Source organism: Alligator sinensis, unplaced genomic scaffold (genome assembly GCF_000455745.1).
Source record: "Alligator sinensis unplaced genomic scaffold, ASM45574v1 scaffold782_1, whole genome shotgun sequence".
NCBI classification, from domain to species: domain Eukaryota; kingdom Metazoa; phylum Chordata; order Crocodylia; family Alligatoridae; genus Alligator; species Alligator sinensis.
The window spans coordinates 202,191-225,234 of NW_005843078.1; the positions used below are offsets into that span (position 1 = coordinate 202,191).

The following is a 23,044-nucleotide window of genomic DNA, read 5'->3' on the forward strand; positions in this document are numbered from 1 at the left end:
AAGGTGCGGTTGGCCTTCCTGACCGCGTCCCCACACTGCCGGCCCATGTTCATTTTGGCATCAATAATGACTCCAAGATCCTTCTCTGCCTCTGCACTGACGAGAAGGGAGTTCCCCAGCCTGTAGGTGTGCTGCTGGCTCTTCCTCCCCAGGTGCAGCACCTTGCACTTGTCAGTGTTGAAACCCCTCCTTTCTCATCCGCCCACCCCCGTAACCTGTCCAGGTCCAATTGCAGCCTATTCCTCCCTTCTAGCGTGCCCACTTCCCCGCACATCTTAGTGTCGTCTGCGAATTTGAACAGGGTGCTTTTTACACCCCCCATCCAAGTTGCTGATGAAGATGTTGAACAGTGCGGGTCTGAGGACCAAGCCCTGGGGGCCCCCACTGCCCACATCCCTCCAGGTCAAATAAGACCCGTCCACCACCGCTCTCTGGGTGCGGCCCTCCAGCCAGTTAGCGACCCATCTGACTGTGTAGGTGTCGACGCCACCATCCCCTCGTTTTTTAATGAGAATGGGATGAGAGACAGTGTCGAAGGCCTTCCTGAAGTCCAGAAAGACTATGTCCACTGCTACCCCTGCATCTAAGGATGTTGTACCTGGTCGTAGAAGGCACCAGGTTGGTCTGACAGGACCTGCCTCTAATGAGCCCATGTTGGTCGCCCCTCAGCATAACCTCCCCTGCCAGCCCCTCGCGGACATGCGCCAGGATAACCCTCTCAAAAAGCTTACCCAGGACCAAGGTAAGACTACCTGGCCTATAGTTCCCTGGGTCCTCCTTCCTCCCTTTTTTGAAGATGGGGACCACACTGGCCCTTTTCCAGTCCTCCGGCACCTCACCAGAGCACCACGAGTGCTTGTAAAGCCGTGCCAGGTGTCCCGCAATGACTTCTGCTAATTCCCTCAGCACTCGGGGGTGGAGGTCGTCAGGACCAGCTAATTTGAACACGTCCAGCCCCTCCAGAAGTTCCCTGACTAGGTCCTCGCTGACCCTACGCCTGGGTGCGCCTCCCACGGGGCCTGAGGGGGTCCCGGCGGACAGACTGATCTGGTCCCTGCTCAGGAAAATGGAGGCAAAGAACTTGTTAAATAGGTTAGCCTTGTTGTCTGGTGCGACAACCAGATTTCCTAGCGTGTCTTGCAGAGGCCCCACGTTACCCACGAGCTGCTTATCCCACCATCGGGGTCTCACCCCTGAGCTGCTTATCCAAGAGCCACCGCTCTCTGGTTATGGCTCAGCATACAGTCAGCGCCAGCCTTTGCCCGGGGCCTTGCAGGTTGGGGTCCGAAGCCTCTGACTGGACATGGAGAGAGCCCGGCCTGCTACGTGCACAGGGCCAGACCCCACAAAGTCATAGCCAGGGTTGGAGTTTGCAGTTGAGAGGAAATGGGATGTGGAGGGGGGTATGCTTCCCCCTTCACCTCCCGCCACAGTGGGTTGGGACCCAGGGCAGGAGCCATCCTGGCCTGTGTGAGTCCTGTTAAGGTAAAGCAATCTCCAAGTGAAAGGCTTGGGCTGAGCTGTGTGAGAGAACGCGTATGGATGATGCCTCGAGGAAATCCCATTACTGTAACTTCCTCAAGTAAATGATAATCAAGGGTGTTTAAGAAGAGCACAGAGTGGAGGCATGCACTTGGGAACCCCTAACTAGGATTTTGGTTGTAAGATGGGGTGCACAGACTGGAGAGGTCCCAGGATGAGAGGGATATGGATGTGTAGCTTGATTGTAGAATGGCCTTGAGTTGTCTATGGGATACAGCTGTGGAAAAAAAAGGCTACTGCAATCCAGTGTGTATTTGGTGGACTCCCTGGTGACTTCTGTTTACTGGAAGTCATCCTCCTATCGAGGGACTGTTGACAAGTTGATAAAAGGAGGTGACTACTACCACTGCACCACCGTATGCCATTCTGGTCTCCAGTGTCCAAAGAGGTGAGTTCAGACTGGAACAGGTCAGGAGGGGTTTGTGGGATGGTGAAGGGAATGAAAGCCATCTCATGTCAAACAACACTGAAGGGGCTTGGCTTGGTGAGCTTAACTAAATGGAGAGGGGATCATGTTCTCCTCATGCACTGGTGGGATGAATGCTAGGGAGGACAAAGAGTTTTTTAGGCTGAAAAAAGCCTAACATTGGCACAGGATCAAATGGTTATGAACTGGCTGCAGATAAATTTAGACTGGGAATGAGAAGATTATCAGCAGGAAGTTCTGGCAGGGTCCCAGCAGAGTGGTGGGGGCAAAGACCCTGTAGCATTTTAGGACCAAACGCTAAGTTTATGGCAGAACCAGTGTGATGGGACGGGGCGTTCTTGGTTCTAAGGTCAACTTGTGAGATGTGGACTCATGTATCTGCCGTCCCCATGGTGAGGTAAAGTGATGACTCCTGTCCTGTGATTGGTGTCGGCTAATTGCAGGCTCAGGGCTCTTGCTGGCAGCTTGCAGGAGCCAGGAAGGATTTTTTTTCCCTTAATGAAAGTTACTGGCTTTGGGAGGGTGGGGGTGGGGGGCTTTCAGTTCCTCTGAAGCACTGGGACACTGGGCACAGTCAAAGCTGGCGCTTTTGGGCAAGCTGCACTGATGCTCCTGCCAGTACTTAGAAAACTCAGAGGTGTCCATGGCTAAAAGATCTTGCTGTTCTGCTCACAGTCAGACCGATTGCCAAATTTGGGTCAGGAATAATTTTTTTCCCCAGGTCAGGCTGGACCATGTGGGTTTTTGCCTTTCTCTGTAATGGGGCCAGGGTCCTGTTCCCAGGATCCTCTGGGCATCTATGACCAACTGTGTCCCTATTTTGCAGTGGCTGGACATTGGCAGCGTCCTCGTCTCCCCTGCTTGTAACTATAGTATCTGGCAGGATGCTCTGGGTGGTTCTGGGTTTGTGTTTTGCAGTTGTGTGAGAGGGTTGGAAATGCTGATTTTGTTTGAAAGTGGAGATTTTGGGGAATCTTTGGGTAAATGGCTGCCTGAATATCAAGGGCACAGGATTTGGTATCCTAGGAGGCCCCTGCCAGTTCCCTGCTCCTATTTTATTAGGTATCTAGTTAAGAAGATGACATCACAAATGTCAGGTGTGTGTGATAAAGGCAATGGTTTTGGCATAATACGCTCAAACTTCTGTAAGGCATTTGGTTTGGTTTGGGGCATTTTAGTGAAGAACTGGAACAAGTCAAAACAACATGGCACACATTAAATGGATTAAGAACTGGCTAATTGATCACGTAAGACTATTTTTAGTGGAGTCCTGCAGCGATCGACACTTTGCCCTACGCTATTTAATGTTTTTATCAGTGACTCAGAATAAAAGATAAACGAGACACTCCTGTTAATACAATTGAATATACTGTTGGCCTTCTGCAACAAAAACACACTGTTGTCTCATATTCAGCTTGAGGGTCATATGGAGTCCCCAGAGCCTTCCCTGCAGTACTGCAGCCCAGCCAGTCATTCTTAGGCTGTATTTGTGCATGTAGTTATGATGTCCCCAGTGCAGAACTTTGTACTTTATCCTTGTGAAATTTCATCTAGTTGATGAAGGACCATTTCTCCAGTGTTTTTAGATCATTCTGGATCCTAGTCCTGCCCTCTAGAGTGTCTGCAATTCCACCCAGTTTGGTGTCATCTGCAAATTTGCTAAGCATGTGCTCAATCCCATCCACCAAATCATTAACGGAGATGCTGAACAGTACCACACTTGTGTCCAAGCGGCTTGTTTGAGTCCCCAAAATAACACCGCCACAGCATCAGTCAGCTCAGCACAGGCTGCAAAGCTGATCGTATATCTTTCCATTCTCTAACAAGTCAGACTCGCACTGTCCCTCAGCCAAGGGCCCGGACATTCAGTGACTGGGGATGGGGTTTCCTTGATTGCAGGTCACTAATTCAGATCTCATCAGGATTAGTTGTGATGAGCACATATTGCCATGAGGCTACTGAGCAGCCTGCTCTGCGCAGTGCTCTTGGTGAGTCTCAGTCCAGTTTGTGTATCTGCATGACAAAAGCAGTGGTGCACCTTGGCGAGTAGGTGCCAAGGACTGAGCGGGACACAGAGACTGACCTTCCTGTCCTACTCAGACATCCTCTTCTCGTCAGCATTGAGGGGCACATCTAGGGCCCCTGGCTCTTCTGCTGCCTCAGCTACTAGAATCTGGCACCTTCCATGAGAAACTAGTTCACGGGAGAGTTAAAAGCGCAACTCACTCCTCCCTTCTGCATCTTTCTTTGCCTTGCAGCCTCCACAGTTTAAACTGGACCCACGATTAGCGCGCCTGCTGGGGATACACACGCAAACCCGGTCAGCCATCATCCAAGCCCTGTGGCAGTACATCAAAACAAACAAGCTGCAGGATTCGCACGATAAAGAATACATCAACTGTGACAAGTACTTCCAGCAGGTAAGGCCTCCTGGGGGCAAGGTCTCTGCAGAGCAGGGCAACAGCCTACCTGGCTGCAGCTTGGACATTCGGGACTTCCAGCTTCCTGTAACAACACCTCTGCACTTCTTCAGGCCCGTGTGGCTGTCAGCAGACAGAGCCTCCAGCAGGCACTGTGTCCCCACACCTGTTCACAGCCCTTCCTGCTGGGAGCTCCAGGTTGGGATGTTGTGTTGGGACAATGAATGTGGAGCCTCCTCCAGGCCCTATAGCTGGGATCAGGGGCCAGGACACAGCTTGTAACGAGGTTTGGCGGTTGGCACCACTTTGCAGTAGGCAGCAGTGGACACACTAATGGAGCCACACCCCTGATCCCAGCTATAGGGCTCGTCCTCTTCCCCAGTACTGAAAGGATCTCCTGTGTGCTGTGAGAACTGTTTTGCAGGGTTCTGAATCACAGATCCCAGCTTTCCTGATGACCATGTCATGCTAATCCTAAATGACTGGTTGCACAGACTTCCCAAGGCTGGCAGGAGCAGGACAGGCCAGATGCCCCTGGAAGGGCAGCTTTCTCCTGGATTGGCAGCCCGCTGCAGGATCCCACCCATGGGCTGTGTGCCAATTTGCATGACAGCCAGATCCCCTGGAGAAGAATCCCACCATCTTGCTGGTGTACATGGTGCTGGGTAGTGTCACCATAGTGGGGCTGCCTCCCTTTGCTCTGCCTTGTTTCTCCTTGCTTAACTTGGGGTGGAGTCATGATAGAGGCTGGAACGGATTAATGTTTCATGTGCCGGTGGGCAGAGCAGGACAGACAGGCTAGTGAAGGGTGTGTTCCAGCTGCCTGCTTATTCCTTTTCCGTAGGACATAGCTGATGCGTGGACTCAGCTCGAGGGGTTCTTGATTTCTGAAAGCGTGATCAGGCCGGTTCTGCTTTTGTGAGGATCTCAACCGGGAAGGGGGTGCTAGGTCACAAAGCTCCATCCCCATGCTTGTGGCTGTCTACAAACTCATCATGGGGGGACAGCAGGGAATAGGGGATACGCTGTTTACCAGGGCACCCATCAGGGTAACTAGAAACAATGGCCACAAACTGAAGGAGAGCAAATTTAGATTGGACATCAGGAAAAAAATATTTACAGTGAGGGTTGCCAAAATCTGGAAGCAGTGGAGTCGCATCTTACACGGGGGTTAGGTGCTAAAGTCGGCACGTAAGGCGAAAATCGCGTATAGTCAAAATTACCCTTGAAAATCCCTTAAATCGTCCCTATTGAGGGGGTTGTCAGGGCTTGATGTCGATCCAGGAGGCCATGGGACCGGCTTGGGTGACGGAGAGCGAGATCACTGTTTCTTCGGTTGAGCACCAGATGAAGTAGTTGGCTTGCGGTTAGGGGTCACGTTGTACGAAAAATATGTATCTTTAAACACTAGAATCACACTCAGCGCGGCAAGATGCTCGCACTATGAGAGGCGGGGACTCATTGAGTGGAATGGCGGGGGGAATCGCCCGCACTATTTAAATTGTTATTTTTCTCTCTTTTTTTTGCCAAGTGCATATAGTTGAATTCGTGTAAGTTAAATGCACGTATGATGCGACTCCACTGTACCTTCCACGGGAGGTGGTGCTGTCTCCTTCCTTGGAGGTAGTTAGATAAACACCTGGCTGGGATCATCTGACCCCAGCACTCTTTCGTGCCCAGGGCAGGGGTCGGACTCGATGACCTACCAGGTCCCTTCCGACCCTAAAGTCTGTGAAATCCCTGCTGTCATGGCAACCCTGCTATAGAATCCCCTTCATAAACTGACCAGGCTCCACCTTAAAGTTTCCTGGGATTTTAACCTCACGGTTCCTCCCAGAGCCTCAGTTCTCTGACAGCTAGATGCCCCCCTCTAATCCCCAGCCTAGGTCAGTGTTTACCCCATCTTGTCTGTGTCAGTGTGGTCTTTCATCTGAGATGGTACGTCCTCTCCCTGTGCAGGCCCTCTCAGCAGTCACGTTCCCTGTCAGCCATCATTTTGCCAGGCTAAACAAGCCAAGATCTTTCAGCTCCCTTTCATAAAACCAGCTTTCTATTCCCCTAATCATCCTAGCAGCCTTTCTCTGTACCTGCCCCACCCTTCTTGGATGTGGATGGCCACCTGAAACACCCGCATGACTCTGCAGTGTCACCAGGCTCTTTGCAATGGCATTCATACTTCCCCGGCTCTTCTGAAAAAACCTTACTTGCCTGTTTTTATGGAACATAAGAAACATCAGCAATGCCAGACTGAGTCCGACCAATGTGCGTCTAGCCCAGTGCCCTGTCTCTGACAGTGGCAGGAGTGGATGCTACTGAGGGAAAGCAACGAACCAGGTATCTCTAGAGCGAGCCAACCCCGTATTCAGTAGCCTCGCTGGATCCACCATTATTGGTTTAGAGATGCCACATGGTGGCCACTTCATGCTTGCAGCTGATCGTCATTCTGTTATCCACTAAGGTGATCTTTCTCCTGTCTATCATTTCCAGCTGATGAGCCATCTGTTTATAACAGAAATTATTGTTGCTGCTGCCAAAGTGCATGATCTTGCACTTTATATTCATCAAGCTATCCCTAATTCTCCCTAGCATCAGACAGGGATCATGGGTGCCTGAGGCATGGCTGCAACTCCTTTAAGGAGGCAGGGTGCCTAAAAGTCCAGCCATGAAACTGGCCATCCCTTATGGGAGATGTTTTTTTGCATTGCTTCTTTGGGCTTTCATGACCACATGCAAGAAGGTCTCCTTGTGTAAGGAGGAAATGTGGGGGTTTGATCCAGCTTCTGTCCCACCCTATACCCAAGCAGTGCACACTGGGCTTGCCCTGTCCTCTGAGGCAGATGTGTGGAGCAGCATGTGTCTGGGTGGTGGGCTCAACTGTGCTTCAGTGGCAGCTCTGCCTAACATCTCTGAGGAGCTTGTGACATCCTCTCCCTTCCTGCAGCCCATCAATCACTGCACTGCCCAGCTTCTGCAGCAAATGAGGCAGCGTCCAAGAGACAAATGCCAGTCACTGTGCTGGCCCCATTCATCGTCCATGCGGCCTGCTGCAAGAGGCAGGGGGTTTTCCTGTGGACATGTGATTAACAATTCATAGGACACCATGTAACAGTCTGTTGTTCTTCAAGGAGAAACTGGAAACCAACTCCCAAAACTGTCAATAAAAATATTTAGGTTTTGGTTTTAAAAAGTTTTTTAAAAATTTAGGGTGGGATTTTGTTTTGTTTTTTAAACATTTCAATCAAGAAGGTTATGGGAAAACTTGAGGTGGCTGCTGCTGCTTTCTTTTGGATTTTTTTTTTTTTTTTCACCATAAAATGAACTATTTTTTGCAGGGGCTTTCTGGGGAGGAAGGGGAGGATTTTAGCATTGCCTTTGACAAATAAATAGCATTTTTTTATCCAGGTGTCTTGCCCGGTGGTCGTAGTGGGAAGGATCTGCCACTAGCACAGCTAGTCCCTTAAGTGAGCTGTTCCCTTCAGCTGCAGGGGCCCTCCCTCACCCCCGCCTAGCCTACCCGGCACTGACTGCAGCCTGCCCTGCAATGAGAGGGGGTGGAAAACTGTCAGCCTGAAGTCTTCCCCAGGGCAGTTTGGAGGCGTGCTCAGTGCTGCCTCCTGCTGGAATGCCCAGCTTCTTGCTGGCTGCTCCCTGCGAGCTTCTGGGCCCAGGATAACAACCAGCTCTTTCCTCATTTCAGATCTTTGACTGTCCACGGTTAAAGTTCTCCGAGATCCCGCAGCGACTCACGAACCTGCTGCTGCCCCCGGATCCCATAGTGATAAACCACATCATCAGGTGTGTGCGCTGGGGACAGGAGCCCAGGGGCCCAACATCCCTGGGGAGTGCTTCAGCTGTGACTAGAGCTGAGTGCCCTCCTGCTGCTCCCGCAGGCCCTGCGGAGCTGGAATTCATCCTGTGCAAAGGCCCCGCTTTGGTGGGAGGTGCAGAAAATGCCCTCGTTGTAGAAGAGCCGGGCAGAGATGTGTGTTGTGCTGGAGTCACCACATCATAGAATCATAGAAAATTAGAGTTGGAAGGTGTGACGGGGGCAAGCTTTCACTCCCGGTGCAAGCACCAGCCTGTCTCCTGTCTATGGGCCAGCTGCCCACCTCAATCACCTGCCACGCCTTGATGTAGTAATATGAGGATGTTACTCAGGCGGGAGGCTACCTATTTTGAACCCCAATCTTTAAGGGGATCTCTGAAGCTCTGTTCCACCCCTACACTGCAGCCCAAGCCTTGCAGATGGCATCCCAGGCAGCTAAACTTGGCCGTACCCTTCACCCATTAGCTGTAGTCCCCTCTCTGGGACCTTTGGGCCCCCCTTAGGCCCTGGCCCTGTCTCGGGCCAGTCAGGATCCCGAGCCTCTTGCTCTCTGGGCATCCCTCATGGTGGGACCCTGGCCCTTTTGACCCCTCTATGGGTCCTGGCCCCAGCATGGACCAGTCGGGTACCTTGGGTCAGGTCTAAGCTGCTTGCCTGCTCACAGGGTTTGGGGGGTCCCCCATTTCTGGCTCAGGTGCTTTGCCCTGCAGGATTACTCACCCCAGCAGGCTCAGGCACTTCAAGAAGCTTACCTGGCTTTCCCTGCATTAAATAACCCACCCAAAGGTGGGGACTGAGGTTAAGGTGGCCTGACCCAGCTTTCACCAGGGAGGTGCTCACTCCTGGCATTTACATGGGGACTGCCATGCCACCAGCAGCCCCACCAGGCCGCCTTCCCTGGTCATGTCCAGGACAAATGAGGCCTCCAAGCCATCCCCATAGCCTCACCCTTACCTCCAAGTGTTCCTGGCAGGGCTCAGCAGAGAGGTGTTTCTCCTCTGCTGGCTGGTCACTAACTGCCCTCGGCTCAAGGAGCTGCGCCTTAAAATGGCCACCCTCATCAGGCACCTGCCTCTCCCTGGCCCAGTCCTTAGAGGCAGAAACTGCCAGTGCCCTGCCACAAGGGCTCTCAGGAGGTCATCTAGTCCAACCCCCAGTGTGAAAGACTGATGAACCACGGAACCAGTGGAAGTCACCAGGTGAGCGCCCAGGACCAGTGCAAGGCCAGGTGCAATAAGGGATTTCATAGATTTCATAGACATCAGGGTTGGAAGGGACCTTGGAAGATCTTTGAGTCCAGCCCTCTGCCCCAGGGGCAGGAAGTAAGCAGGGGTCATAGGATCCCAGCAAGATAAACATCCGAATGTCTCTCAAAGGCGTTCAAAGTAGGTGCTTGAACCACCTCTGGCGGCAGTCTATTCCAAATCTTGGGGGCTCGGACAGTAATGAAGTTCTTCCTTATGGGGTTGCTAGCACCAAGTCATACTCAATAAAGCAGGGGGCCGAACTCCAGGGCTACTGTTCTGCAGACATCCTGGGCAAGGGCTCCACTGCAGCTGTGACATGAGAATGGCAGCCACCACTTCGGTCTGTAGAAATCCAGTACCCGTTGGGGGAGAGGGTGCTGAGAGCATCCACCAGATCAAGCCCCTTCAGGAACCTGGGTGGGAGCAGCCTCACTTCACATCCCGACTGGGCTTTGGCATGAGCTGCTCAGTTCTGCTGAGACTCAATGGCTCTGGGCGTGCTTAAAAGAGAATGTCTGGGTGTCCCCAGGGCTTTGCGATCAGAACCATGGCACCTATGGCATTGGGGGTCCCTGGGAGGAGGCTATGGACCAGTGGGGTTTGCAGAACAGCAGCCCTGGAGTTCGGCCTCCTGCTTTCCTGAGTATGACTCGGTGCTAGCATCCCTTATTGCACCTGGCCTGGCGCTGGTCCTGGGTGCTCACCTGGTGACTTCCCCTGGTTCTGTAGTTCATCAATCTGTAAAACTTCATCAGCAAAAACATAATGCAAACAGTGGCAACCTGTAGGAGGTACACAGGGGTGCACGTGCACCCCCTGAAAGCACTGGTGCACCCCCTGATTGGCCGCACTTGCTGCTTAGGCAATGGGCAAGGGGGCAGGCGGGAGCGCTGGTACCCCCACTGCAAGCACTGGCCAATCGCTGCAGTTGCTTCCAGAAGCAGCTGCAGCCACTCCCGGAAGCGGCTGGAGCGAGCAGCCGCCGGGGGAAAGGCGCCGCCAGCCACTCCCGGACGCGGCTGCAGCGATCAGCTGCGGAGGAACTCTCCCAGGAGCAAGATCAGCTGTGGAGGATCCCCCTCTCCTCCCCGCCCAAGAGATTGGCAGCAAGATCAGCTGTGGGGGGACACCCCCCCCCTCGGGGGAGAGGAGGGGGGCACATCCCCCCCCGCCCCCCCGGCTAAGGCAGCACCAGTCGCCCATGAATGCAAACATGGTTTTCTTTAATTAACTTAAATTACTTTAATAATTCTAGTATGTTTAGACCTTAACATAGGGTTTCATGAATTGAAATTTGATTTAATTTTTAAAAGAATGCATTTAAATTTAAAAAGTCAATTTAAACAAAAATGACTGATACTTTATCACCGGGGTGTCAAACATGCAGCTGAGGAGCCAGGGATTTCAGGGCAGGGTGAGTGGTGACAGGGCCTGCTGTCAAATTCTGGGGTCCAGAGCCCCATTGGGGACATGTTTAAGCCTTGTCAGAGTGAGCAGCAGCTGTGGTAACCCCTGCAGTTCCCTGCTGCTGCCTGTCCTGCTGCCAGAAGTGGGTGGATCTGGCCTGGGGGCCAAATGAGTTTGACACCCCTAATTTACCTTTTTTTTAATTTAAATTGTTGATTTTGGTCCATTCTGACCAGAGTAGCTGGGAACTTCGCCCACCCCTACACCCATGCACACACACTCCCTGCTGTGTCTCGCACCAGGAAACGTGGAGGCTGCAGCTCCATGCAGTTCTGCGGGAGCAGCTTGGCCTGGACCTGGAGAACCTCTGGGCAGTCTGTCCAGTTGCAGCCCCGAGTGCATTGAAGCTGAAGGGAGGGTCACAGCTCCATGTTGTCTTCCCTGTAGCGTTGACCCCAATGACCAAAAGAAGACAGCATGTTATGACATCGATGTGGAAGTGGAAGATCCCCTGAAAGGACAGATGAGCAGCTTTCTCCTCTCTACGGCCAACCAGCAGGAGATTACTGCACTGGACAACAAGGTATTGGCATGTGAGGGAGGAGGGATCATGTCCCGAGCACATGACTGTCACATGGCACACTTGCAGGAAGATGTTGAGGGTGGGCATGCTGCAACGGAGGTGCTACGCGGGAGAAGAGGTCACAGGCTGTGTTCTGGGGCACTGACCTAGGGGTAGAGGAGGGATGGTACCAAGGGGCACATCTCGCAGGGCTGGTCCTGTGTGACTGCAGCATAGGAACAGGGTAGTTTGGAGGGGGATGACAAAGAAGCATTCCTTGGGGTGGCAATATTGACAGTTGGCAAGGCCAGAAGGTGCCTCAGATGTAACACACAGCACAGAACGTCACCACCATACCTCCGCACTGAGTCCAACAATATGCTTTGGACTGAAGAGTGTCCTTTAGAAAGGCATCTAGTGTCCAGACTGGGTGCCTTGCTGGAAGGGGCTTTAGTCACACAAGTACTGGGCTTGGTTGGTGGGTACCTGGGGCTTGTGTGTGCTAGGAGCGCATGGCCTGCAAGGGACTAGCATATACCCTGGGCTCCCCTTCCCATAACCACCACTGCTGCAGCTCTACGGCAGGACAGCACAGTAGGAGGTCCAGTGAGCTCAGCAGCACCAGCAGCGGGGTCAGGGGCCATTCGTGTTGCTTGCATGGCAGCAGGGGGGATTGCCCATGTGGCAGTGTGGGGGCTCGTACAGCAGCAGTGCGGTGGGGCTCATGTGGTGGGGGAGAGGGTGCATGCAGCAGAGGTCCTGGGGAGCCAGTGCAGCCCCTGTGGTGCTGGGGTGGTGACCTGTGCAACGCGCAGCCCCAAATGCTCTGAAATTGGGCCACCCTGTTCTGACCCTCTGTGGTCTTCCTGTGCTCCTTGCAACAGAAGAATCACTCTGTTACTTTTCTGTAGTCAAACAAAAGAGACCAAAGAACTGGTATTTTCCAAAGGGGGCTTGAGCCAAAAAGGTTGGGAACCACTGGACCAGGTCAGCGGTGCCCAAACATCTTGGGCTGCAGGCTGAAGAAGTCGTGCAGGGTCGATCTGTGGACAGATCTGGTGTACAGGATCAGCCCACGGGCCAGATTCAGCATGGGATCAGTACATAGGTGTGATCTGACATGTAGTTTCAGCCCCGTGCACCAGATCAGGCCTGTTCCTCCAGCCCTGCACACACCAGGTCAGGTCTATTTCTCTGGCCTTGGTTCCATGTATGCTGGATGGAGCCCTGGTCCCAGCTCCATGCACCATGGATTAAACCCTGGCCCTGCACGTGTTGGATCAGGCTCGCTGCCCTGTTCCCATCCCCATCCCCATGCACCCTGGATTGGGCTCTGTGTGCTGGCCTGATCCAGCATATGGGCCATTTCTTCTGGCCACAGGGCTTGGGAGTTTGGCAGTGGGGCAGCAGTGGCAGCATTAATTGCCACTGCTCCCCTGCTACCAAAGTTCTGGAGCTGTAGAGAGCCCCACAAGCTGACTCAGCTCCACAGGCCAGAGATCCAGCACCATTGAACCATGATCTGGTAGACCCTTCAGGTTTTGATGTCCATAGATCAGTGAGTATTGAAGGGGCTGCATATCAGAAACCCCTTGACCACATGACCCAACAACTTGCTTTCCACTGAATATGCTCCATTCTGCCATTCATGCTGGTTACATTGCCCTGAGTGCTCACTAGAGGCCTCCTCCTTCCTTCTGTTACAGCCGATTATCTTGACGCTGTCTCTAAAGCCCCAATGACTCCTCTGTAAGCCCTTCTAGTCTGCTGTCTGTTTCGTGTGCCATATCAGTCCTAGAGAAGTGGGGCTGGAAAGGACCTGCAGAGGTCACAACTAGTCCAACCCCTGCTTGAGACAGGAACATCCCTATCCAAACCACCCCATACAAATCTACTGTCCAACCTCTTAGTAAAACATTATGCTGCTCCTGGCACATGAGTAGTTCTGCTGACTCCAGGTGCCTGCTCTCGCAAGAAAGGCCGGCAGGTTTTGGCCCCTACATCAGCTGGTATAAGTGTTTGGTCTTGGACCTGATCAAGGCAAGCAGCAGAACAAAAGTAACATCCATTAGAGTCAGTAGCACTCCAGGTCATGCCAGAATACAAGCTCACATGATCTCCTAACCTGGGGCCTGTTCTAATGACAGGCTTACATGGCACCTCACACCCAGGCCTGGCAAAGTGGAAACAGAGAATTCCTTGTACCCTCCAGGGCAACAAGCTGGCCCCTTGACACTATATACTTCACCCTATGCAGGGCTGAAGATGTGAAGGGAGGAAGATCCTGCACAATAGTCAAACTGTACATAGGAGAGCAGAATATGGCCAGGCTATCAGGGTTAGCAACCCCACCCTGAAGAAAGGTGCCATGGGGCCCTTCATAATCCCTAGTGGTCACACTGTCAGGTCTGTATCTTGTATGAGGAACAGATTGGTGGCTGGGGCTGGCCCCTGAGTTCCTGGCACTTGGGAAGTCTTCAGTAAAAGGGCACCCATCTAATTTTTCCCGCTTTCAGATTCACGAGACAATCGAATCCATAAATCAGTTAAAGATACAACGTGACTTCATGCTGAGCTTCTCCAAAGACCCCAAAGGGTACATCCAGGACCTCCTCCGGTCCCAGAGTCGGGATCTCAAGGTGAGTGGAGATTTTGGGAGGGGGAGAGGAGGTCAGGGGGGTAGGGCTCAAACCACATAGTTCCATGAGTCCTATGAGAAGTGGCCACCATTCATGTTGATCTCAAGTAATAGTTCTTGTTTGTTCTAACCTGTGTGATTCACATCACTTTGGTTAAATAATATTGTTTCACCTCTTGGAGCACTGTGAGTGTGGGGAAGGTTCATTACCACAGAGCCATTACTTTATCATCTGTCTAATCCCTCCCTGCCCTTTAAGACTCACCTCTGCCAGTGTGCACAAAACTCACATTTTGTTAGACGGTAGAGGTAAAAGATAAGAGCTGAGCAATGTTTATAATTTTTGTCCATCAAGGATGTCCTGGCTTTGGGTCTTTTATTTCCTGTCTGCCTATCTGCAGTACAGTGGACCCCTAGTCCTTGGTGGGGAATTCTAGCTGCTGATTCACTGCAATAATGAATTATAATAATTCACAGAAATACAGATACTTTGCCTCCTTTGCAGATTGTGGATGCATATTTGCGTTGCCTGCAAGGAGCTGATAGCTAAACTTGTGATCAGATGATGAGGTTTGGGTGGCAGGATGAACTGGGGCTGTCTTGCAGTAAAATGAAACCTAATTAAATCACATAAAATGCAGCTATGTGATCCTGAAGTGCCACAGTACAGCTTTCCTGTTTGTTAGTTCTTCCTTCTCATTTCTTTTAAAGAATAAACAAGCAGATTAAATGGCAAATATTTTCTCACTGCAGTCTTGAGGCTGCCAATTTAAACGCAGAAACATCAGGAAGTTAAAAAGTTCATTTGCTTGTCAGGATGGTGAAAAAGGAAAGTTCAAATCACTATGCAATAATATTTTCCTTTCTGAGTTTCACACTTTGCACTCTGCCCCCAAATGATCACTTACCAAAAAGACAGTCACATTGCTGAAGCCGTGAGATTTCTCCCACTTTGTGTTTTAGGTAAGATTTGCAATGATTCTTGAGTTTTGGATAAGATTTTCAGTTATTACTGAGACTATTACAGGATATGCTGACACAAGCATCTTCCTTTTTATGGACAGTCCCTCACAAAACCTTTGATAACCTTTAAGGTTATCATAGTGATGAAGATGATGATGATGATTTATATTACATCCACAAGTGTGTTGGGCATCTCAAAGGTATGGAAGAGAAGCAGCATCTGAGCTGAAGAGCCTGCATCTTAGATTAGGCTGTACAGTGAGAAATAAAAGTCCCTTTATACAAAACATGTGACAAGAACAGGACACTTCAAAACATCCTAGGATCAGAGTGGAAATGGCAACCCTGGGTGATTGATGAATATTTCAGATGCCCTACAAGTTCCTGCTTAGTTTGGCACAAGCCCAATAGGTGAAAACTCCTTTGACACTTTCCAGTAGCATCCCTAATTCTGGACCACATACATGTTGCTAATTATGTATTTTACCTCATCAGAAAGATGCATGTATTGCAGAGTATAGCTTGAAAGAGGCAGTGTGTTTTGTGGTTCACATCCCTGAGAGAATGGCTCTGCCAGGAGAGGATTACAATGCCTGTTGCCTTAGGTCATTTCTGGGTATAGGGATATTTTAGGGGATTTAGGTGTTGTTTTCTGTTTATCTTGTGTAAGGATTTATTACATATCCTGCCAATTCTGAGTTCTCAGCCTCTCCCTGTGGGAACGGGGTCGGTCTGCAGGGAGGACTGGATGTGGGATAAAGGCAGCACTGGAGTGCAGGTGCTGGAGCTGAGATCCAAACCACATGATGCTGCTGGTGGAGGATGCATGGACCCCTCATGGGCTGATTGTCAGAGCTCTATAAGAAATCTTTGCCCATTTCCATAGGTGATGACAGATGTGGTTGGGAACCCTGAGGAGGAACGGAGAGCTGAATTTTATCATGAGCCCTGGTCCCAAGAGGCTGTGAGCAGATACTTCTACTGCAAGGTAAGGAGGAGATGCAGCTGTGCCTGCCTGGAGTCAGTACACGTGGGCTCAGTGGGTATGGGCAGCATGGACCCTCCTGCCGGCAGGCTGTGACATTGATATCCGGAGCTGTGCAGCTTCCTCTTTTTATTCTCCAGATCCAGCAGCGCCGGCAGGAACTGGAACAGTCTCTGGGAGTGCGTAACACATAAACACCACTCACGAAACCCCACTGGCACCGTGCTGGGGGACTTCTCCGTGTTACTTAGCTCACTGTTACACACGGACCTGCTTAGTGACTGGACAAGAATGTGCCATAGTAACACCAGTCCGAACACCAGCTGTAGAGCGACCCTTGAGAATCCTGCCAGCGCAGGCATCTCCAACCATCTTTGTCCAGAGAGGGCATCCAATCCCTGTCCCCATACAGTGTCCCCAGCAATGAAACTACAGGTTCATCCATCCACTTGCATCATTAAGTTGTAGTGGGAAGTTCAGCACCATACAGCAACCACAATGGACTATACCAGAGTTATGGGCAGGGGGTTAGCATGAGGGGTACAGAAAACCATGAATACAGAGAAATAAAGACATGGTTCCAGCTAGGAGCTGAGACCCTTTCCAGCATTCAGCACCAGCAAGTCCTTAGGATCGAGCAGAATGTCCTCTTGCCCAGCTGTGAAATCCTTCAGCTACCGAAACACACCTCCCCTGCCAGCCAGAGCAGTGCCAGGGCTACCTCACCCTGGAGAAGGGGAACAAGGAGGAATTAAACGACAAAGCATCACAAATAGCAAGGTACGGCCCGGCCACGTCTTCTGCAAGATCTGCCCCCCCACATGAAAGCCCGAGAAAAACTGTCACAAGGCAGGCCAGGAGCTCACAGAGATGACGCAGTGCTCTGTATGGAGAGGAAGAGCACCGATTCTGATCAGGACCCCAGGCGTCCTTGGCAGCAGCACCGCTAGAGCCAGCTGCATTCTGGGAAAGCTGAAGAAACCAGAGGTTCTTTGTTGGGAACCACTTTGAAGTACCAGGTGCTAGTGGAAAGCTGATGTGTCAGTCACCTGGTATTAGCAGAAGCTGGTGCGTCAGCCACCCAGTGTCTCTGCTGTTCTTCTGCGCTTGGCTTCTCATTAGGGACCAGTGCTCAAGCAAAGGATTCTGGGTCCTGAGGTGCTGCCAAGTCCTAGCTGAGCAATGTTGCAGCATGGCAGAGTGGGGCTGTGGCTTCTCCTTTCCCTGAGGCTGCCGGGAGGCACAAAGGGCAGATGCCTGCGTCTTCACCACCACTGCCTCCTCGATCTCGCACAAGGAGCGGCATGCCTGGTTTGTCACGGCTGTACTCCACAGTACATTTTCTCTCCATGTTGCCCTCTCTGCCCCCGATGTCCTCACAGGTCTCCCCCAGTAACAACTCATCCTTCTCTGGTGACCCTCCGGGTTTCTCCTGCCCAGTCCATGCACCTTTTCTGCAGTCAGTGTTTGCTCTGCCCACTGTATCCAGAGAGCGGCGGAGGCACTTGACTTGCAGCTGAAACTCATGCGAGAACCTTGCTGCAGATCACTGTGTCCTGGGCAGCAAGGCCTTCCATTGTGAGAAGGGCTGGTGCCTCAGCGCTTTGGTGAGGCTTTTGCAGTCCTTGCACCGTGCCAATGCCACAGTCTGACATGGGGACTAATGAGGTGCTGGGGAGCAAAGACCATTTAGATCTCACTTACTGTAGGACTTTTAACCTGACCACAGGCAAATTTTTCTGAAGGGAACCAGAGTGGGTCATCTGCTATTGTGCTTCCATATTTATTAGGCTGCTGTGTCAGTTGTGTGCATGCTGTCCAGTGTAAAAGCTCTTTTCTGTATGTGGTAAATCGAGCAGCTACATTCAGAGGATTGGCTCAGTTTCCAGGAATAAGACATGCAGAAGTATCCTGGGGGGATGTCAGAGAAAAGGCAGGGCCAGGCCTTGGGGCTGGGACGACAGCACATGGACCCAGAGTACTTAGATTAAGGAACTCTCCCAGCAGTGCCACACACCCGCACTGAGGAGTGCTGCTGGGGTAGGCATGAAGCCCTTGCTGCTTGTAGAAGCTTGACTGACTTCCAGCTGGAACTGAACACATCTGCTTTAGAACCTCCTTTAACGGTGTAACCACCCAGGGGAACTGCCGCAGCATCACGCGGATGTTTACTTTCCACTGCAGTGTACTGTACAGGTGCCAGATACAAACTCAAACGTACCCCGGAAAGGTGCCCTGTCACGGCTGTTTTATCATAGTGGCCACCCTCCCCTAGGCCTTATATACACCACAATTGCTCTTCCCCAACAGTTATCCTTAGGAGTGGCCGATGGCTGTTTCCCTTGGGTAAATGGGGTTTGGGAGTTTGTGCCTGTCATGTTTGGGAGCAGTGAAAGGGCAGGTCTGGAATGCAGTCCCCTAGAAACAGAAACTGTCCCTGCTCCAACTGCGCAGCCAGGAGCCGGAGCTAGGGTTATTGGCAATGTGGGCAATTGCCCGCAAGGAACAGCAAAGGAGCACCACTGGGAGGTGCAGGGCCAAACCTGCACTGCTGGGCACTGGCAGAAGGTGGAGGGACTCGGCTACCTTGTCAGCTTGGAAGGCTCTGAATAATAAACCTGGTCTGAGCTCAACAAGAGGTGGCTTTCACTTCAGGCGTGGAGGAGGTTTAGCGAGGCTGAGGATTCATCAGTTGTCCAGTAGCAACCAATGAATGTTGCAACAAGAGGTCTCTCCCATGCCAGAGAAGGAAGGTTGATATATGATGTGCGGGCCTCTGGGTCATAGTTAAGACCCAGGGGACAGTGCTGGGGAAGTAAAGCCCTGTCAAGTGCCAAGATGGGGATGGAGAAGTTGTGTCCTGGGGCTGAGGATGGGTTGAAGTGGCAGGTTTCAAGCAGTCATTTATCATTGCTGCTTTTGACCAATGGTTGAGGAATGGGAGTGAGAGCTGCCTGGGAACTGCAGGAGGGGACCACATGTGGTCAGTGACCTGCAGCACAGAATACAGCAATGGGAGGAGATGGAGCAGAGAGCCCTTGAAGTGCCATAAGTCATAGCACAGCATAATGTGTGGAGTATTATGTGGGTATAGCAGAGTCCATGTGATGCAATAGAGTGAGTGAGTGAGTGTGTGTGTGTGTGTGTGTGTGTGTGTGTGTGTGCACGCACACGTGAGCACATACTCGTGTGAATAGAGAGAGCAAGTGAGCACGATGGCCAGTCTGGTAACTGCTGTATAGCCTGGGAAATGGGCAGGTGGAGGCCCAGCCTACAGGTCTATGGAAAACTTCATTTGTATTCAGGTAGTTTCCACCAGTACTGATGCTGGCTTTGCTGAGCCACACAGCAGCGTTTGCAGCTCTGGTGCAGACGAACACACCTGCACCAGTGCCTCATTCAAACCCATGAGGATGGGGCTGTAGGGCAACACTGGGGCAGCCGTCGAGGTGTCTGTGCTGGGGCTCCCAATTCTGCCGACACTGGCCAGTCAGGATTTCCTGGTGAGGGCCCCTCCCTGGGCTGTGGGAGACAGTGCAGGGAAAGGAGGCTCCGTGTTCCTGAAGCGATCCCTCCCTACTGTCTGTAGCTGCTCTGTTGTTCAGTGAGATGTTTCTGTCCCATCAGATCTTGTGCCACAAGCGGCTTTGCCAATCGTGTCCAGGAATGGAACTCCATAGAAAAAATTGTGTGTGGGTAAGTGTGTGGGTGGGTGTGTGTGTGTGTGTACGAGAGAGCACGGCTCTCTCTACTCTGTAGCCACCATATCTTTGTTGTATGATGCAGAGTGATTCGTAGAAAAAGCTTTTAACAATAAACACTTTGTTCCTTTGTATCCTGTGCACTTACCTCATGTCTGTCCACCAAGCAGGCCCTAGCAGTGCCTCAGTGAAGCGCTTTTGGGGGGGGCAGTGGGGAGGCAGCTTTCACACTATTCTCATTGAAAATAACTGGAACATCCCTTTCTGAGAACTCCAAGGACATCAGTTCCCACAAGGTCCCCAGCACAATGTGGAGGACGTGGACTCCAGTCCAACCCGGGGGGCAAAGTGACTCGCATTCAAGCCCAACTATAATGGGAATTGATAAACCTGTGGCCTTCTCTGCAGCTCCTCTTCACCATCACAACTGCCTGTTGGAAAAAGAATGGTCCCTGTGAATATTTTCCCACCACTCCCAGCTTTCATGTGATCAGCTGGTTGTCTCCTGGTCTTGAAAGGGAGCTGGACAATAGTAAGGTCCAGCTCCCTGGGCCCTCATCACCATGCCCATCTCTGCAGGGCTCCTCCGATTCATTTCCATACCAGCTTCCTTGTGCCACCACTTCGGTCTGTGCGCCCCACAGCTGCCGTTAGAACTAGACTTGAGAAATTCTCCGGGAGCGCTGGGGCTGGGTGGTGGGGAGGGGCTGCCTGCCCTGCCTTGTTGCTTGGCCTTGGGGCCCGTGCTTTGGCAAAGGGCTGAGGGCTGTACCAGCAACAGCTCCCAGCTGGTAACAGCCCAGAGGCTCAAAACCAGCAGGAGTGAGCCAGAGACAGCAGGTGCCAACAACGGTGTAAAGCAAGTGGATGTGGGAGAGGACCCTGCTCAGCACCAGGCAGGTCAGGGAGGCAGAGCTCCTCAACCAGCCTGGTTAGGAAACAAGATGAAAGTAGGGTTACCATAAATCTGGGTTTTCCCAGACATGTCCTCTTTTTGAGGCCTCTGATCTGCATCCAGGCGGCTTTTGGAATAGGAACCAATGTCTGGGATTTTTGCTCTGCTCTGCTGGCAGCAGGGTAGGAGGGCGACTGGAGGCAGGGGCTGCATTGGGGGAAGGTGCCTGGCATCTGCAGCAGAACAAGGGAGGCACCTGCCCCTCCAGTGGGGGAAGGGCCCCTTTGAGCACAGTGGGGAGCTCTGTGGCTGGACCGGGCTAGGCTGGGACCAGTGCTGGTGCCCACACAGGCCCGACGGCCCAGGAGACACTGCCTGGAGGAAGTGGGGAGCAGGGGGGGCTGCGGCCAGGCTGCCTGGCACAGCACTGGAGACCCAGCCCAGGGCGGGGGTGACACAGGCATCCTCCCCTCTTCTCTCCTGCCCGCACCAGGACTGCGCTCGCTCCGCCGCCACTGAGATGAGTCGGAGCCACCTCGCTGCGCGCGGTCGAGCCAGGAGCACCTGAGCGCCCCTCTGGCAGGGCTGGGGGCAAGCGAGGGGCCCCAGTGGGGCTGGGCGGGTGGGTCGAGGGCAGGGCCCTGGCAGCGCCAGGGACTGCAGCTCGGGAGCCAGCAATGCCAGCATGGCCGGGGAGGGGGGGAAATGAGGGCTGCGGGGCAGGAGTGCGGGGCAGCAGTGAAGGGCACCACCAGGGACACGGGCTGCGGGTCGGGAGCACGGGGCACCCATGGGTCTGTGGGGGTCTGGAGGTGGGGAGTGCGGACACCGACGGGGAGAGGACGAGGGCGCGGGTCGGGAGTGCGGTGTGGGCCGGCAGGGCTCCTCTTTTCCGGAGCTGTAGCCATGGTAAGCCCGGGCGAAGCGAGGGGCAATGACGGGACCCCGCAGAGGCGCTCTGGCCGAGCAGACGGAGCGGGCGATGGTGGGCGCTGTCTCCTTCCCCCCTCCCCCGAGCGGACTCGAGGGCGCGCAGAGACGAGCCGCCGTTGCCGCGAGGACGCCGCACAACCGGGCAGGAAGAGGTGCTGCCGCCCGCCGAGCCCGGGGCCGGCCTCGAGACCCGGGCAGGGACCCCGCAGGGGCACGATAGACCCAGGCGGCTCGCGGAGCCCGCCATTGAACGCGGGTCGCCCGGGAAACGTAAGGCCGTGACACGGGATGTCGTGTCCCAAAGCCGTCTGGGTGATGTGGTCTTCCGCTTCTGTACTTCCGGGAGGCCATTTTGGATTATAGGGTGTGCTGGGAGATGTATTCTTGCGCCTCTACGCCCGGGCGGCCATTTTGGATCTTAGAGCGCGCTGGAAGATGTAGTCCTCTGCCTCAGAACTTCCGGTCGGCCATTTTAGGATATAGGATGCGCTGGGAAATGTAGTCTCCCGCCTGTGTACTTCCGATCGGCCATCTTGGAATATAGCGTGTGTGGGGAGATGTAGTTTCCCGTTTCTCTACTTCCGAGCATCCATTTTGGATCATGGGGCGCGCTGGGAGATGTAGTGTCCCAAGCGGGGGGATGACGTCCCTGGTTTTGCTCGAGATGCATCGGTGGCTGCACGCCAGCGTTTGGGTTGCTCTGCCAGCCACAGTATCGCACCGGTGGCTCATATTCCTCTTGTAGTCAATCAAGACCCCCACATGTCTTGGTCGTGGTGCTAGCGAGCGCAGCACTGCCAGGCTTGTAAGTCCGCTGTCGGCTCTTCCTGCCAGGGTGGAGCGCCCTGAACTTCTCTGCGTTGAAGACCATCAGGTTTTGGTCCGCCCAGCTCGCGAGTGTGTCCAGGTCGGCCTGTAACCCCAGCCTGTCTTCCAGTGTGACTGCTTCCCCCATAGCGCACGCCAGCCCTCATCTCACACCCACATCCAGATAATGAATACAGATACTGAGGAGTACTGGCCCAAGTACTGAGCCCTGAGGGATGCCACTGGTCACCTCATGCCACATTGATTTGTTCCATCTTTGGGTCCGACCCCGGAGCCAGTTCCCCAGCCACGGTCGAGGCTGCAGCTCCCCAGCTTAACTATGAGGACGTTGTGGGAGACAAAGTCAAAGGCTTTCTTGAAATCCAGATATGTGACATCAACCTAGTCTCCTTTGTCCAGGCAATGCGTCATTGAAGGAGACTGTCACAACCCAAAGTTGTGATTTTCTTGTTTGTGTGTGCTTCAGCACCGCTAAATTGTGTTCCCGCTAAATTGCAGCTCTTTTGCAGGGTGGAGCGTTCTGTTGCAATTAAGAACCCGCGTGCAGGAGCTTTAACCGCCAGTTCTGTAGCCTTCTTTGCATCGTGCATTTCTTTTGCATTATGGTGATGCACGGTACAAGGAAGTTCCCGCCATTTGTATTGAGATTTCCGCCACATTATTGGCCAGT

General features: G+C 52.8%; 1 protein-coding gene across 5 annotated transcripts in view; it reads left to right on the plus strand.

The window, feature by feature from the left end:
- Positions 1-20,315, plus strand: part of SMARCD3 (SWI/SNF related, matrix associated, actin dependent regulator of chromatin, subfamily d, member 3) — a 108,352-nt gene extending 88,037 nt beyond the window's left edge. For all 5 annotated transcript variants that reach the window (XM_025193616.1, XM_006037184.3, XM_025193615.1 and 2 more), the window contains exons 8-13: positions 4,228-4,389; positions 8,087-8,184; positions 11,317-11,452; positions 13,948-14,070; positions 15,919-16,020; positions 16,158-20,315. In XM_025193616.1, the coding sequence (XP_025049401.1) occupies positions 4,228-4,389; positions 8,087-8,184; positions 11,317-11,452; positions 13,948-14,070; positions 15,919-16,020; positions 16,158-16,211 (675 nt within the window). In that variant the 3' untranslated portion in view covers positions 16,212-20,315. The remainder of the gene's footprint in view (positions 1-4,227; positions 4,390-8,086; positions 8,185-11,316; positions 11,453-13,947; positions 14,071-15,918; positions 16,021-16,157) is intronic.
- Positions 20,316-23,044: the final 2,729 nt, after the last annotated feature.